Source organism: Lithobates pipiens, unplaced genomic scaffold, assembly GCF_037356315.1.
Source record: "Lithobates pipiens isolate NorthernLeopardFrog02 unplaced genomic scaffold, aLitPip1_a1.2 Scaffold_18, whole genome shotgun sequence".
Taxonomy (NCBI): domain Eukaryota; kingdom Metazoa; phylum Chordata; class Amphibia; order Anura; family Ranidae; genus Lithobates; species Lithobates pipiens.
Window position 1 is genome coordinate 612,957,423 of NW_027507758.1, and position 17,223 is coordinate 612,974,645.

The 17,223-nt window shown below is 46.3% G+C and overlaps 1 protein-coding gene across 1 annotated transcript; it reads left to right on the top strand.

Annotated features, from left to right (window-relative positions):
- Nucleotides 1-1,164: 1,164 nt before the first annotated feature.
- Nucleotides 1,165-11,588, top strand: LOC143989252 (whey acidic protein-like). The gene is made up of 4 exons (XM_077489323.1): nucleotides 1,165-1,310; nucleotides 4,890-5,057; nucleotides 9,986-10,132; nucleotides 11,303-11,588. Exons 1-4 carry the CDS (start codon nucleotides 1,244-1,246, stop codon nucleotides 11,326-11,328), a joined length of 408 nt encoding a protein of 135 aa, XP_077345449.1. The 5' UTR covers nucleotides 1,165-1,243; the 3' UTR covers nucleotides 11,329-11,588.
- Nucleotides 11,589-17,223: the final 5,635 nt, after the last annotated feature.

The following is a 17,223-nucleotide window of genomic DNA, read 5'->3' on the forward strand; positions in this document are numbered from 1 at the left end:
TCACTCAGTAAGCAATTTGTTTCCTATTGTACAGCGACTGTCTGCACCAGGATCTGCTCCTGCTGAGCCTGTGCTTGTACCAGGGCCTGCTGGGCCTCCTGATGGCGAGCCTGCGCTTGTGTATTAGCCAGTACCAGCTGCTTAACCACATCCTCCATGGCTTGTTCAGAAGATTTCACTGTCTGTGCAGCTTTAACCCAGGACATGGGATTAGACTGGACCCCTCAAACTGCCCGATGCATGCTCCACCAATTGTGGGGGATCAGAGGGCTGAAGAGTTGGCTCAGAGGCAGTCCAGTAAAATAAAATTGGCTTTTATTCAGCAAAACAGCAAAACAGCAAAAACAAAACATAAGACCAGACAGACTTGTATTATCACATGGATGTGCACACAGGTACAGCTCACAGTTCATCAGCCCACAGGCTTAGAGGTAAGAGTTCATGGCTCCAATTAGAGCTACAGTCTTTTTGTGGTTTAAGCCCACCCAGCAGGTACACCATCCAGCAATGGACGTTTCCACACAGCATGCTGCTGTGTCTCTCTCCTACTCAACAGCTCCACACTGACACTTTCAGCACCCCTGACCATAAGCAGGTCTGAAGGGGAAGTACCTGCCTTCTTCAATTAAACCCCTCTTAACCCTGCCCCAGGCTGACCCTCTACACCAGGGATATGCAATTAGCGGACCTCTAGCTGTTGCAAAACTACAAGTCCCATCATGCCTCTGCCTCTGGGTGTCATGCTTGCGCTGTCAGGGTCTTGCTATGCCTCATGGGACTTGTAGTTCTGCAACAGCTGGAGGTCCGCTAATTGCATATCCCTGCTCTACACTGTGTGTATATATATACTCATAGTGCTTTGTTGTGCACAATTGACTGTGTAGGAGGAATAACACATTGTTGTAACTGCTGATTATTAGTTATTAGTATGGAAAGGCAATCACTTAAATACCTTGTTTCACCTGTTCCCTTCCATCTCTGCCAGCACTTTCGACTCTATGTTCAACAGACCAAAAGGGCACAGGGATAGACTGCTTCCATCAGAGCCTAGTCACCCAGGTGTTCTGTGACAGATTCCCTTTGGGCACATTACACTTGCATTGACTGTGACATTTACTTGAGGAATCTATAAGGTGGAAAGTTGTAAGGCCCTCGGGCCTCCTGTCAGTGTGTCACCTGTACAAGGAAGAATGTCTTTCTCAGTGTCGTATACTGCCGGACTGCAGCAACATCCACAGCACCGATGATGATCCCAGTGATTGTCCTTTTTGTTCTGCCCTCTCTGGTCTACTCCAGAGTTATTCTGGATGGTGAGTAGTTGGCCAATGGCCCCCCGGTGTGTTGGGTTAGGTTGCGGCAGTAGACTGGCCCCCTTCACAGGACCCACCAGCAGAGGAGTAGTGTGTTCTGTCTGTGTGATATTTTATCAAGGCAAAGATATCTAATGAGGGATCATTTGGGATACGAAGAGGGCAACATGTGATTAAGTGTTATTGCTTTAGAATGCCATGGGTCCCAGTGGCTCTAGAACAAAGGGGGCCTGCAATGCTTTTCCTATTGACTCCCATCATTATCTTATCCATACAGATTTCTCCATAAACTCAGAATTTCCTGACGTTCAGCACTAATACAGATTGTAAAATGACATCCAACAGCCGTGTCCTTCATCCATCCAGAATTTATCTCTATGTAATTCTTTTACTCCCATTGACCACCAAGACTGCCAAGTAAACTTGCATTGTTCCTGTGCCATCCCCAGTTAATAGTGCAAGGTAGATGTCTGGGATTTGTAGTCCAGAAGCAAAAGTGGAGGATATAAACTGTCTGTTTTCTGCCGCTTACGTCTTCTACACGATGTAGGCTGAGAACTTGTCTGACCAGAGACTTGTGTATTTGTCTGGTGAGTGATTGTATCTTGCTGCATCCTCCGACTTTTGTGTCTTTAGCTCTTTAGCTTCCTCATTTTACTTTAGAAAAACATATACAAGTTATAAAAACAATCTGTAATTTCTCTCTGTATGTGGGACAGGACTTTGCTTTGAGCAGTTGAGAATTGTTGTGGTTGTTTTTGATGCCGAAACAAGGAAAAGTTGGCTGAAAAAATATCTTGTATTCTGTGTAGAAACAGATGTAGTAACAACCAGATTGATGAACCCAACAAGTAATTGAATATTTCAGGGCTTACTTAGGTGGTCACGTGCTTCAGTCCCAAACCACCTCGGACACTTCACATGCAAACACTGCCTCCTCCACCATATACAAAGGAGCCTTGGCGTAGGCACTGCGTAGACCGTAGAGTTTTAGAGTTAGCTGCTACGAAGGGAGTCCCAGAGTAAAGGAGAAAAAGGTATGGATGGAGGACCGGCATGACAAGGTAGACACTGCACAGTCATACATATAGACAGAATATTGTGTCCCCTCTAAGAAAAGGGGGGTGTCTGGAGCCAGGAGGTACTGGTGTGAAGGAAGTGTAGGAGAAGGGGGAAGTGACCTCATTCAAGAGCAGTGGAGAAAGAGATTCCCACCCACCATCCTGAGGTTTGGTTGGTATTAAGGGGGGCTATCAGGACAGCATGGCAGTGGTGTGTCTTTGGAGGAAGAGAAGATGGCTGTTATATATATATATATATATATATAACATGGTTGGGACCCATCTGTGGAATGGGTTTCTCAAGTACCTTCCGGTTATCGAGGGGTTCTCAAGTACCTTCCGGTTATCGAGGGGTTCTCAAGTACCTTCCAGTTAACAAGGGGTTCTCAAGTACCTTCCAGTTAACGAGGGGTTCTCAAGTACCTTTCAGTTAACAAGGGGTTCTCAAGTACCTTCCGGATAACGAGGGGTTAACCAGGAAAGGGTAAAAGGTAGGTCACTGCGAAGGTTGAGTACCATCTCTGAGTCGGTGGCTTGCGACTGAAGGCCTAAAGTTTAAAAGAAGTTGGTTGCAGTGACCAAGTTGTGTGTCGTTGCCCTCAAAGACTCCAAAGTATATAGAAAAGTTGGTTAACCACTTGCCGTCCGCCATATAGCAGACTGATGGCGGCAAAGTGGTTTCAATACCCTGACTGGGCGTCATAGGACGTCCTCAGGATATTAAGCCGCTGCGCGCCCCGGGGGCATGCTTCACGGCGATTGTTTCTGTGTGTGAGTCTGACACACCGCAACTACGATCTCGGTAAAGAGTATCTGATGGAGACTCTTTACCACGTGATCAGCCATGTCCAATCACGGCTGATCACAGTGTAAATAGGAAGAGCCATTGATCAGCTTTTCCTCACTCGCATCTGTCAGATGCGAGTAGAAGAGAGCCAATCGGCTGCTCCTCTGACAGGGGGGGTCTGTGCTGATCGATTATCAGCGCAGCCCCCCCCCCCAGGATGCCCACACTGGACCATCAGGGATGCAACCAGACCACCAGGGATGCCTAGCTCCAGGTATGCCACCCTAGACCACCAGGGATGCCAGTCAGTGCCCACAATGGGCATCACTGATTGGCATGCATTATTGTTTGGCACTGATTGGCATCCATCTGTACAATACTGTAGACTACAACGCCACCTATCAGTGCCCATCCGTACTGCCTATCAGTGCCCATCCGTGCCACCTATCAGGTTCCATCCATGCTCATCCGTGCCGCCTATCCATGCCCATCCGTGCTGCCTATCCATGCCCATCCGTGCCATCTATCCATGTCCATCCATGCCGCCTAGCCATGCCAATCTGTGCCACCTATCAGTGCCTATTTGTGCCACCTATCAGTGCCTATTTGTGCCACCTATCAATGCCTATCTGTGTCCTATATCAGTGGTGCTTATCAGTGGCACATATCAGTGCCACTTCATTGGTGCCATATCATCGGTGCCCATCAATGCCGCCTTATCAGTGCCTGTCACTGCAGCCCTGTCAGTGCCCATCAGTGAAGGAGAAAACTTACTTATTTACAATGTTTTGTAACTGAAACAAAAAAAATTAATTTACGCTAATTGTTAATAAAAAAGGCCATAATTTACTCCAAAACCTTGTCGCGTCATTTGTGGGGGAATTGGAGGGGTTTGTAGATTATGTATAACGGGTTGGGGAAGAGACTGTAGGTTATGTCCTTCATATGTCATGCAAAAATTCAGTTTTAAAAAGCTTTTAGTACATATTTGCAATACACCAAATTCTCTGCACCGAAATTAAATGTTCCATTGTGGGGATTTGGGCCTCCTGTACTTGGTTGATGATGTGGAGCGTCAGCTGGGATTTGCAAGTTGTAAGTTCAGGCTGCTAAAGGGCCCCTTGCTCTCAGAAAGGCTCATATATATTTATATCTTATAAAAAAAAATATAGTATTCATTTCCTGATACTCTACACATATATGTTCTAAAACAATACCTCTAAAATATGAAGTCGGATAACTGGTTAGGAAACCGAGACATTATTGCAAATTGCACTATTAGTTGATATATGATTGCTTTAACTCCCCTCCCCATGTCGATCCCCCTCTGGGGCAGTGTGAGCCCAATTGGGGCACCAGAGGGGGCTAGATAGGGACCCAGGACGAGTTGACCAGCTGGAGTAGACACCGTTACTATTCAGTTTTCATAATTGTAAATGTTAGCTCGATATAACGGTATTATCATCATCCAAGTTTTACGCTGTATATTGATGTCGAATGTTACAATGTAAAATTGTATATGACTTTATTCGATATTACCTGATGTATCTGTTATTCTTTAATAAAAACTATATATTAAAAAAAAAAAAAAATATATAGTATTTATGAGCAAATCAAATTTCACAAACTGGGTAATGTTAGAAGACTCTGTGGATCCTTTTTCGAATGTAGACATCGTCCAGAGTTCTCTTTCAAAGGTAACAGGCCTGATGAGCTGTTCTGTGATTGCAGAGCCGGAGTACATGGTGGTGGAGCCCCCTAAATGCCCTCTAGATGTGGATTACCCAAAATGTGGGCCCAAACGGGAGGAGGACCAGTGTAAGGTGGACAAGGACTGTGAGGGGGGCAGAAAATGCTGTACTTCTGGCTGTAAAAGGCACTGTCTCATGACACTCAAAGGTATGGAAAGAGGAAGGATGATTTTTATTAAAGAGTTTATCTCTGACTGCTGTGTAAATCCAGTACCATAGTCAATATTTCATATGGCAGGATGTAACACCGAGGCCCCACAGTCATTCCCCCCATCATTCTACAAACTACTCCCTAACTCTATAATCTGCCCTGGTTACTAAAATTCAAGTATTAGGTGTTCCCCCATGCAGTGCTGGGATAAGGTCACCTAGAGTCCAGAGCAAACATGCCAAACGCCTCCCCCCCCCCCTCTGCAAGATACCGTATATGAGCATTATGTGTCTGCAGAAATTCCCCCCACAAAAACACTGAGCATTAATCTGCATGCTTTCCCCCTAAGCATAAATCCCCCCTCCTCCAAGTACAAATCCGTCTTCCTGCTGATATCGGCCCTCTCAGCACAAATCTTTCCCCCCCCCCTTTCACCGAATCCCCCCAGCTCAAATGCCCCCGCCAAAAAAAAAATCACACCTCCTAGCACAAATATTCGACCCCTAAAATTTGCCCTCCTAGTACACATCTTCTCCCCCACTTCAAATCCCCCCCTCCCAGCACAAATCTTCTTCCCCCTGTCCCCCTCCCAACACAACTCGCCCCCCAAAGTCCTCCTTCCAATGAAAATTCTCCCTTCCCCAATATCCTTGTGGGCCCCCCCCCCCACTCTCCCCGACCTCACAAGATACAGCCGTGCCCATGGCAGCCATCCCTTCTGCTCACTCCTTGTCCCAGCCCTGCTTCCAAGTGACTACCAAAGGTGAAGTACAACACAACGGTTAATGTAGAATTTGTGGCTTTATATCCCCTCCAGGACCATGAGGTTGACCCTACACCTCTTCCTTTACTTCCACGACCTCTGCACTTTTTGGGGTGGGGTCCCTCTATATACGAGGATGCAGTCCTGTCCGGAAGCCTAACTGGAAGAAATTGCCAGCCCTCCAAAAATGATGGATCTCAAATCTTTACTATAATTTCTGTAGTAGTGGCCCTTTCCTTTACATTAGATTTTTTATGGAGTGTCCATTAGCCATGCACTCTTCTTTAACCACTTGCCGCACGACGATGTACGTCGACAGAATGGCACGGGCAGGCATATGGTCGTACCTGTACGTCCCTGCCTTCCCGCGGGTGGGGGGCCCGATCGCCCCCCCCCCCCCCCCCCTGGTGCCAGCGGCGGTCGGAATCCGTTCAGGAGCGATCCGGGATGAGGGGGCAGCCATTCATTCATGGCCACCCCCTCGCGATCGCTCCTGACGAATGGAAGTGAAGCATGACATCACTTCCTCTCCTGTAATGTAAACACAGGCAGAGGAAGTGATGTAATCTCTCCTCCGTGTCGGTATTTTTCGTTCCGGCACCGAGGAGAGAGGAACGGTGAGTTGCACCAACACGACACTACACAGTAGAACATGCCAGGCACACTCTCACCCCCGCTTCACCCCCCGATCACCCCCCCAATCACCCCTGCCCCCCCAGTCACAGTGACACCAATTGCATTTTTATTTTTGCATTGGTGTCATTTGTGACTGTAATAACTGTTAGGGCAGTTAGGGTTAGCCCCCTTTAGTTCTAAGGTACCCCCCTAACCCCCCAATAAAGGTTTAACCCCCTGATCACCCCCCGTCGCCAGTGTCACTAAGGCTGGGTTCACATTGCAGCGGTTTATGAGAACGGATGTGATTCGCACCGCACTGCAGTGCAAATCACATCCGATCTCTGTGCGATTCGAGTTCAGCCATACAGATAGTATGGCTGAATTTGCGTTGGACCCGCCGCACCCGCCGCAAATTCGCACGGGACCCTTTTTTTGGTCCGCAGCAGAATCGGATCGCATGGGTGTTCACACCATGCGATCCGAGTTTGCAGATCGCACTGCGATATGCGAACTGATCTAGGGGTGTCATTAACATTTCACTGACACTCCCAGCAGTTCGCATAGGGCAGTGTGAACTGCCGCCGGGAGGCATGCGATGCGGGAACCCGCCGCGGATTCGTGGCGTTCCCGCATCGCTCCAGTGTGAACCCAGCCTAATAAGCAATCGTTTTTCTGATCGCTGTATTAGTGTCACAGGTGACGCTAGTTAGGCAGGTAGGTATTTAGGTTCGCCGCAGCTTTTTATAGTGCCAGGGACCCCCATATACTACCGCATAAAGCCCCCTGATTGCCCCCTAGTTAACCCTTTCACCAGTGATCACCATATAACTGTTACAGGTGACGCTGGTTGGTTAGTTATTTTTTTATAGTTTCAGGGCACCCGCCATTTATTACCTAATAAAGGTTTAACCCCCTGATCACCCGGCGGGTGTCATTTGTGACTGTAATAACTGTTAGGGCAGTTAGGGTTAGCCCCCTTTAGTTCTAAGGTACCCCCCTAACCCCCCCAATAAAGGTTTAACCCCGTGATCACCCCCCGTCGCCAGTGTCACTAAGGCTGGGTTCACATTGCAGCGGTTTATGAGAACGGATGTGATTCACACCGCACTGCAGTGCAAATCACATCCGATCTCTGTGCGATTCGAGTTCAGCCATACAGATAGTATGGCTGAATTCGCGTCGCACCCGCCGCACCCGCTGCAAACTCGCACGGGACCCTTTTTTTGGTCCGCAGCAGAATCGGATCGCATGGGTGTTTACACCATGCGATCCGAGTTTGCAGATCGCACTGCGATATGCTTTTTTACCTGTGAGTCTCACTAGTGTACCCCTAAATTTAGGGGTGTCTACTTTCCAAAATGGGGTCATTTGGGGGAGTTTGTGCCATCTTGGCATTTTATGGCCTTCAAAACTGTAATAATTAGTGAGGAGTGAAGTCAAAAATTTACGTCCTTAGAAAGCCTGAAGGCGGTGCTTGGTTTTCGGGGCCCCGTACGCGGCTAAGCTCCCAAAAAGTCCCACATATGTGGTATCCCCGTACTCAGGAGAAGCAGCAGAACTTATTTTGGGGTGTCATTTCACATATGCCCATAGCATGTGTGAGCAATATATCATTTAGTGACAACTTTGTGAAAAAAAATAAATAAAAGTTTGTAATTTTCCCGCAACTTGTGCCAAATATAAAATATTCCATGGACTCAACATGCCTCTCAGCAAATAGCTTGGGGTATCTACTTTCTAAAATGGGGTCATTTGTGGGGGTTTTGTGCCATCTTGGCATTTTATGGCCTTCAAAACTGTAATAGGTAGTAAGGAGTGAAGTCAAAAATTTACGCCCTTAGAAAACCTGAAGGCGGTTCTTGGCTTTCGGGGCCCCGTACGCGGCTAGGCTCCCAGCAAATCCCACACATGTGGTATCCCCGTACTCAGGAGAAGCAGCAGAATTTATTTTGGTGTGTCATTTCACATATGCCCATGGCATGCGTGAGCAATATATCATTTAGTGACAACTTTGTGAAAAAAATAAAATAAAAATAAAAAGTTTGTAATTTTCCCGCAACTTGTGGCAAAATATAAAATATTCCATGGACTCAACATGCCTCTCAGCAAATAGCTTGGGGTGTCTACTTTCTAAAATGGGGTCATTTGTGGGGGTTTTGTGCCATCTTGGCATTTTATGGCCTTCAAAACTGTAATAGGTAGTGAGGAGGGAAGTCAAAAATTTACGCCCTTAGAAAGCCTGAAGGCGGTGCTTGGTTTTCGGGGCCCCGTACGCGGTTAGGCTCCCAAAAAGTCCCACATATGTGGTATCCCCGTACTCAGGAGAAGCAGCAGAACTTATTTTGGGGTGTCATTTCACATATGCCCATAGCATGTGTGAGCAATATATCATTTAGTGACAACTTTGTGAAAAACAAATAAAAAAAAATAAAAGTTTGTAATTTCCCCGCAACTTGTGCCAAATATAAAATATTCCATGGACTCAACATGCCTCTCAGCAAATAGCTTGGGGTGTCTACTTTCTAAAATGGGGTCATTTGTGGGGGTTTTGTGCCATCTTGGCATTTTATGGCCTTCAAAACTGTGATAGGTAGTGAGGAGTGAAATTACAAATGTATGCCCTTAGAAATCCTGAAGGCGGTGCTTGGCTTTCGGGGCCCCGTACGCGGCTAGGCTTCCAAAAAGTCGACCACATGTGGTATCCCCGTACTCAGGAGAAGCAGCAGAATGTATTTTGGGGTACAATTCCACATATAACCATGGCATGTGTGAGCAATATATCATTTAGTGACAACTTTGTGTAAAAAAAAAAAAAAAAATTTTTTTTTTGTCATTATTCAATCGCTTGAGGCAAAAAAATAAAATATTCAATGGGCTCAACATGCCTCTTATCAATTTCCTTAGGGTATCTACTTTCCAAAATGGGGTCATTTGGGGGGGTTTTGTACTGCCCTGCCATTTTAGCACCTCAAGAAATGAGATAGGCAGTCATAAACTAAAAGCTGCGTAAATTCCAGAAAACGTACCTTAGTTTGTAGATGTGACAACTTTTGCGCAAACCAATAAATATACAGTTATTGACTTTTTTTTTACCAAAGACATGTGGCTGAATACATTTTGGCCTAAATGTATGACTAAAATTGAGTTTATTGGATTTTTCTAATAACAAAAAGTAGAAAATATCATTTTTTTTCAAAATTTGCCGTCTTTTTACATTTATATCGCAAAAAATAAAAATCGCAGAGTCAGTCAAATACCTTTAAAAGAAAGCTCTATTTGTGGGAAAAAAAGGACGCAAATTTTGTTTGGGTACAACATTGCATGACCGCGCAATTACCAGTTAAAGCAGCGCAGTGCCAAATTGTAAAAAGACCTCTGGTCATTGACCAGCAAAATGGTCCAGTCTGAAAGTGGTTAAAGCACATATCAAGCACTCGTCTTGCAGAGGTTCTGACACAGGAGCCCTGACATGTCTGATGTTCACTGTAATGTCTTTGGGTCATTTCTCCAGATCTAACTACATTAATATTTTTTTTTTTTACAGCAAAGTCTGGCTCATGTCCTATGTATGAGCCTTCCCTGTGTAACAGCGAGCCACCATCACCCCATGAGTGCCACCGAGATGACCAGTGTCCTGGCTCATACAAATGCTGCTACCAGTGCAGGCGTCGGTGCACGCAGATATTGCCATGTAAGTTATAAGGATGGTGGCACCATCTATATTTGACAGACTGTCCTTTCTTTAACATGCTGATTACACTCCCCACCACACTATGGAAACTGGTGACACCACTATTCAAGTGGTGAAGTGGTCCCCAATGACCTCCATTCTCGAAGGGCATAACTACAGATCATGGGACTCCATAGCAATGTTTTGAAGTGGTCCCCAATGACCTCAGTTCTCGAAGGGCATAACTTCAGTTCATGGGGCTCCATAGCAATGTTTTAAAGTGGTCCCCAATTACCTCGGTTCTCGAGGGGCATAACTACAGGTCTTGGGGCTCCATAGCAATGTTTTAAAGTGGTTCCCAATGACCTCCATTCTCGTGGGGCATGACTACATATCATGGTTCTCCATAGCAATGTTTTGAAGTGGTCCCCAATGACCTCCCTTCTCGAAGGGCATAACTACAGATCATGGGGCTCCATAGCAATGTTTTGAAGTTTGTCCCCAATGACTTCCCTTCTGGAAGGGCATAACTACAGATCATGGGGCTCCATAGCAATGTTTTAAAGTTGTCCCCAATCACCTCCATTCTCGTGGGGCATGATTACATATCATGGTTCTCCATAGCAATGTTTTGAAGTGGTCCCCAATAACCTCACTTCTCGAGGGGCATAACTACAGATCATGGGGCTCCATAGCAATGTTTTCAAGTGGTCCCCAATGACTTCTGCTCTCAAGGGGCATAACTACAAATCACTGGGCTCCATAGCAGTGTTTTGAAGGGGTCCCCCGTGACCTCCCTACTCTCATTAATTCTCATTAGATCTCCAGTCTTTTTCACTGTCCCAGAGCCTTATACAGATGCTGTATGTATGGCACAGGGTTGAAGGGCATGTTGGAACTTGTAATTCAGTGGCAGCAGCACCCCTAACCCATGGTTCTCCAGCTACCATAGATACACAAGTCCCAGTATGCTAGTTGTCTAATGCCATACATACAGGTTGTGAATGGCAAGGCATGCTGTTTTAGTTATACCAGGAAAAACTTGGTTCATACAGAGTACAAAACATAACAGGGGGCCATGGGGCAAGACAGGCGACTGGGGCCAAGGTGGGGGCTGATGAAGACAATATAAAGTTGTTCAAAAAATAGACAATATGTCGGATCTAACATTTTATATTTTTCATTTCCCAGTTAAACAAACAAAGTACTTTGAGTGAACACTCATGGTAAATGTGGATCTCACCCATTGTCTTCTCCAGTGGAAGGATGCACAGAAGGATTCTCCAGCTGGGATCAGGATGATATTCAGTATTATAGGCTCAGACCTTCTAGACAGATCCGATTGTATTGGGCCCTGTGTATGATGAACTTTACAGTCTCATATAAATACTGGAATGATCAAGAGATTGGGGACTTTTTATAAATTATATTGTTATAGAATAATTTGTTGATAATAAAATAAAAATAAGCTGTCATACCCTCTGCACTCCTTTCCTGTAAATACTGCTCATTGACAAATCTTCAGCACTTCTCCCCTGTACATACTGCCCGATGTCATTATATCCACACTCCTCTCCTGTACATACTGCCAATTTTCATACCCTCCACACTAATTTTCTGTACATACTTCCCACTGTCATACCCTCCACACTCCTCTCTTGTACATACTGCTCACTGTCATACCCTTCACACTCCTCTCCTTTACATATTGCTCACTGTCATGCCCTCCATACTCCCCTCATGTACATGCTGTCCACTATAATACCCTCCATAATCCTCTCCTGTGCATACTGCCTTCTGTCATATCCCCCACACTCCTTTCCTGCACATACTGCCCACTGTCATGCCCTCCGCACTTATCTCCTGTACATTCTGCCTACTGTTATACCCTCGACACTCCACTCCTGTACATACTGCCCACTGTCATACACACCACACTCCTCTCCTGTACATTCATCTCACTATCATTCCCTCCACACTCCTCTCCTGTACATACTGCCCACTGTCATACCCTCCACACTGCTTTCCTGCACATACTGTCCACTGTCATGCCCTCCGCACTTACCTTTTGTACATTCTGCCTACTGTTATACCCTCAAAACTCCTTTCCTGTACATACTGCCCACTGTCATACACTCCACACTCCTCTCCTGTACATTCTGCTAACTATCATTCCCTCCATATTCCTCTCCTGTACATACTGCCCACTATCAAACCCTCCACGCTGCTCTCCTGCACATACTGCCCACTGTGATACCCTCCACACTTTTCTCCTATAGATTCTGCCCACTGTCATACCCTTCACACTCCTCTCCTGAACCTTCTGCCCACTGTCATACCCTCCACACTTATCTCCTGTACATTCTGCCCACTGTTATACCCTTGATACTCCTCTCCTGTACATACTGCTCACTGTCGTATTCTCCACAATCCCTTTCTGTACAAACAGCTCCCTGTCATACCCTCCACACTCCTCTCATGTACATACTGCTCACTGTCATATACTCCACACTCCTCTCCTGCAAAAGTGTCTGCTAAAACACCTGACACCTAAGAACCTGCCAGTTCTGGGATGGGCACATGTTTTCTAGTATCATATAATGATCATCATTATGCAAAACCGCAAGAACTGGTTTATAACCGCAGTTATACTTTTACAACAGGTCTGCCCTAAGGCTGCATAGTTTGCTCTCACTATCATGTTGCCAGGCCTTTAAGTTATGAAGAGAAATATACAGTAGGTGTTTTTTGAAGATTGGAGTAAGTACACGTACATCATGTCTTCAGACTTTTGTTGTTTAAGCACTCATACACTTCAGTTTATTTAAGAAGGAAAGGGATAAGATCTCTGCTATCTGAGTCCTCACAGAAAAGATTTCCCAGGGCTTTCTGATTCAGGAATCTCTCAGTCTGTTAATTAGGGATGGGCCGAACGATCCTCAGTTTGATTTGCACCAGAACTTTCGAATATCACTAAAGTTTGGAACCAAATAACGAACCTCGTTGAAGTCTATAGGACCCGAATGTGAAAAATCAAAAGTGCCCATTTTGAAGGCTTGTTTGCATGTAATCAGGCTTACAATGGTTATGGGGATCTGGGTACTGCCCTGGAGGACATGTATCAATGAAAAAAAGTTTGTAAAAAATTAGATTTTTAAATGAGCAGTGATTTATTGATGCTTAAAATGAAAGCACAAAAATGAAAAATTCTTTTCAGTACAGTGCCTTGGAGGGGGGTTCCCTAAGTTTACATTTAAAGTGCACATCTGCACCATGTATAGAAGCTGCTGCAGAAATAATTGCATTTATCAAGCCAAAACAATGATGATGAGGCTACAAGTGAGGAAAAAATGGTCTTTCTTTGGGTGTGAAACCTATACCAAAAAAAATCTTTCAGATGAAATCAACACCCACAATGCTAGCCAGTATAGAAGCCCTGAAGAGATTCCTCATTCCAAAAACATTTAATCAGCGACATCGGCATCAGGGACTTCATAGCTGCTGGTAATCCAGGACTAGGGATGAGCCGAACACCCCCCGGTTCGGTTCGCACCAGAACTTGCGAACGACCCCCGCGTTCGTTACGAACCTTTAGAACCCCATTGAAGTCTATGGGACTCGAACGTTCGAAATGGAAAGTGCTAATTTTAACGGCTAATATGCAAGATAGTGTCCTAAAAAGGGTTTGGGGACCTGGCTCCTGCCTCAGGGGACATGGGTCACTGCAAAAAAAAGTTTTAAAAACTGCCGTTTTGGCGGGAGCACTGATTTTAATGACGATTAAAGTGAAAAAAAAGGTGAAATATTCCTTTAAATATGGTGCCTGGGGGGTGTCTGTAGTATGCCTGTGAAGTGCCACGTGTTTCCCGTGTTTAGAACAGTCCCTGCACAAAATGACATTAAACGGAAATAACACCATTTAAAACTGCTTGCGGTTTTAATGTTATATCTGGTTCCTGCAATATGGTTGAAAATCATTCAGAAAAATGGCATGGGTAGCCCTCCCTGCCCATTACCAGCCTATTTGGGTCTTGTACGCATATTAAGGGGAACCCCGTACCCATATTAAAAAATGGAAATGCGTGTGGCCCCCAGGCCCTATATACTCAGAACAGCAGTATACAGGCGGTGCAAACAAGACAGGGACTGTGTAGGTTTGTTGTGTTAAGTTGAATCTGTTTGTAATTTTCAACCGGTACATTTTTAAAGTGTAGCTCCAGTCAAAAAAACTATTTTTAAGCTTTTTGGAAAACATAGGGAAGGGTTATCACCCCTGTATAATTTGTTTTGTCGTCCATCTTTTTTCATCTCACTTTCTGCTGTCTCCTTGCGTTTGCAAGTAGGAGATGTTTGTAAGTTGGATGTTTGAAAGTAGGGGCCTGCCCTATATTATAGCGGTATGTACTGGGTACAGAGCACGCAGATAGCACGCACTATCTCCTAACACTACTGACTGCAAGCTCTATTATTAACCACTTGACCACTGGGCACTTAAACACCCTTAACCACTTGCCGACCGCCTAACGCCGATGTACGTCGGCAGAATGGCACGGGCAGGCATAAGCACGTACATGTACGTGATTTGCCTCCCGCGGGTCGGGGGCCCGATCGGGCCCCCGCCCGGTGCCTGCGGCGGTCGGTTTTCGTTCGGGAGCGATCCCGGACGAGGGGACGGCCATTCATTCATGGCCACCCCCTCGCGATCGCTCCCGACGAATAGAAATCCCCGGTGACATCACTTCCTCTCCTGTAATGTAAACACAGGAGAGGAAGTGATGTATTCTCTCCTCCGTGTCGGTATTTTTCGTTCCGACACGGAGGAGAGCGGATCAGTGAGTTGCACCAACACATCCCACACACAGTAGAACATGCCAGGCACACTCACACCCCCCCTTTACCCCCCGATCACCCCCCCAATTACCCCTGCCCCCCAGTCACAGTGACACCAATGTCATTTTTTTTTTTTTTTTTTTTTTTTTTGCATTGGTGTCATTTGTGACTGTAATAACTGTTAGGGCAGTTAGAGTTAGCCCCCTTTAGTTCTAATGTACCCCCCTAACCCCCCCAATAAAGGTTTAACCCCGTGATCACCCCCCGTCGCCAGTGTCACTAAGGCTGGGTTCACATTGCAGCGGTTTATGAGAACGAATGTGATTCGCACCGCACTGCAGTGCAAATCACATCCGATCTCTGTGCGATTCGAGTTCAGCCATTCGCCGCACCCGCCGCACCCGCCACACCCGCCGCACCCGCCGCAAATTCGCACGGGACCCTTTTTTTGGCCCGCAGCAGAATCGGATCGCATGGGTGTTCACACCATGCGATCCGAGTTTGCAGATCGCACTGCGATATGCGAACTGATCTGGGGGTGTCAGTAACATTTCACTGACACTCCCAGCAGTTCGCATAGGGCAGTGTGAACTGCCGCCGGGAGGCATGCGATGCGGGAACCCGCCGCGGATTCGCGGCGTTTCCGCATCGCTCCAGTGTGAACCCAGCCTAATAAGCGATCATTTTTCTGATCGCCGTATTAGTGTCCCAGGTGACGCTAGTTAGGCAGGTAGGTATTTAGGTTCGCCGCAGCTTTTTATAGCGCCAGGGACCCCCATATACTACCGCATAAAGCCCCCTGATTGCCCCCTAGTTAACCCTTTCACCAGTGATCACCATATAACTGTTACAGGTGACGCTGGTTGGTTAGTTATTTTTTTATAGTTTCAGGGCACCCGCCATTTATTACCTAATAAAGGTTTAACCCCCTGATCACCCGGCGGGTGTCATTTGTGACTAATAACTGTTAGGGCAGTTAGGGTTAGCCCCCTTTAGTTCTAAGGTACCCCCCTAACCCCCCCAATAAAGGTTTAACCCCGTGATCACCCCCCGTCGCCAGTGTCACTAAGGCTGGGTTCAGATTGCAGCGGTTTGAGAACGGATGTGATTCGCACTGCAGTGCAAATCACATCCGATCTCTGTGCGATTCGAGTTCAGCCATTCGCCGCACCCGCCACACCCGCCGCACCCGCCGCAAATTCGCACGGGACCCTTTTTTTGGCCCGCAGCAGAATCGGATCGCATGGGTGTTCACACCATGCGATCCGAGTTTGCAGATCGCACTGCGATATGCGAACTGATCTGGGGGTGTCAGTAACATTTCACTGACACTCCCAGCAGTTCGCATAGGGCAGTGTGAACTGCCGCCGGGAGGCATGCGATGCGGGAACCCGCCGCGCATTCGTGGCGTTCCCGCATCGCTCCAGTGTGAACCCAGCCTAATAAGCGATCGTTTTTCTGATCGCTGTATTAGTGTCACAGGTGACGCTAGTTAGGCAAGTAGGTATTTAGGTTCGCCGCAGCTTTTTATAGCGCCAGGGACCCCCATATACTACCGCATAAAGCCCCCTGATTGCCCCCTAGTTAACCCTTTCACCAGTGATCACCATATAACTGTTACAGGTGACGCTGGTTGGTTAGTTATTTTTTTATAGTTTCAGGGCACCCGCCATTTATTACCTAGTCTCACTAGTGTACCCCTAAATTTAGGGGTGTCTACTTTCCAAAATGGGGTCATTTGGGGGGGGTTTGTGCCATCTTGGCATTTTATGGCCTTCAAAACTGTAACGCCCTTAGAAAGCCTGAAGGCGGTGCTTGGTTTTCGGGGCCCCGTACGCGGCTAGGCTCCCAAAAAGTCCCACATATGTGGTATCCCCGTACTCAGGAGAAGCAGCAGAATTTATTTTGGGGTGTCATTTCACATATGCCCATGGCATGCGTGAGCAATATATCATTTAGTGACAACTTTGTGAAAAAAAAAAAAAAAAAAAAAAAGTTTGTAATTTTCCCGCAACTTGTGGCAAAATATAAAATATTCCATGGACTCAACATGCCTCTCAGCAAATAGCTTGGGGTGTCTACTTTCTAAAATGGGGTCATTTGTGGGGGTTTTGTGCCATCTTGGCATTTTATGGCCTTCAAAACTGTAATAGGTAGTGAGGAGTGAAGTCAAATATTTACGCCCTTAGAAAGCCTGAAGGCGGTGCTTGGTTTTCGGGGCCCCGTACGCGGCTAGGCTCCCAAAAAGTCCCACATATGTGGTATCCCCGTACTCAGGAGAA

Excerpts from the sequence above, each read along its gene's own strand:
- LOC143989252 (XM_077489323.1), top strand. The coding sequence starts at position 1,244 with ATGATGATCCCAGTGATTGTCCTTTTTGTTCTGCCCTCTCTGGTCTAC. Across the intron at positions 5,058-9,985 it reads CTGTCTCATGACACTCAAAG|CAAAGTCTGGCTCATGTCCT; the intron begins GTATGGAAAGAG and ends TTTTTTTTACAG. Across the intron at positions 10,133-11,302 it reads GTGCACGCAGATATTGCCAT|TTAAACAAACAAAGTACTTT; the intron begins GTAAGTTATAAG and ends TTCATTTCCCAG.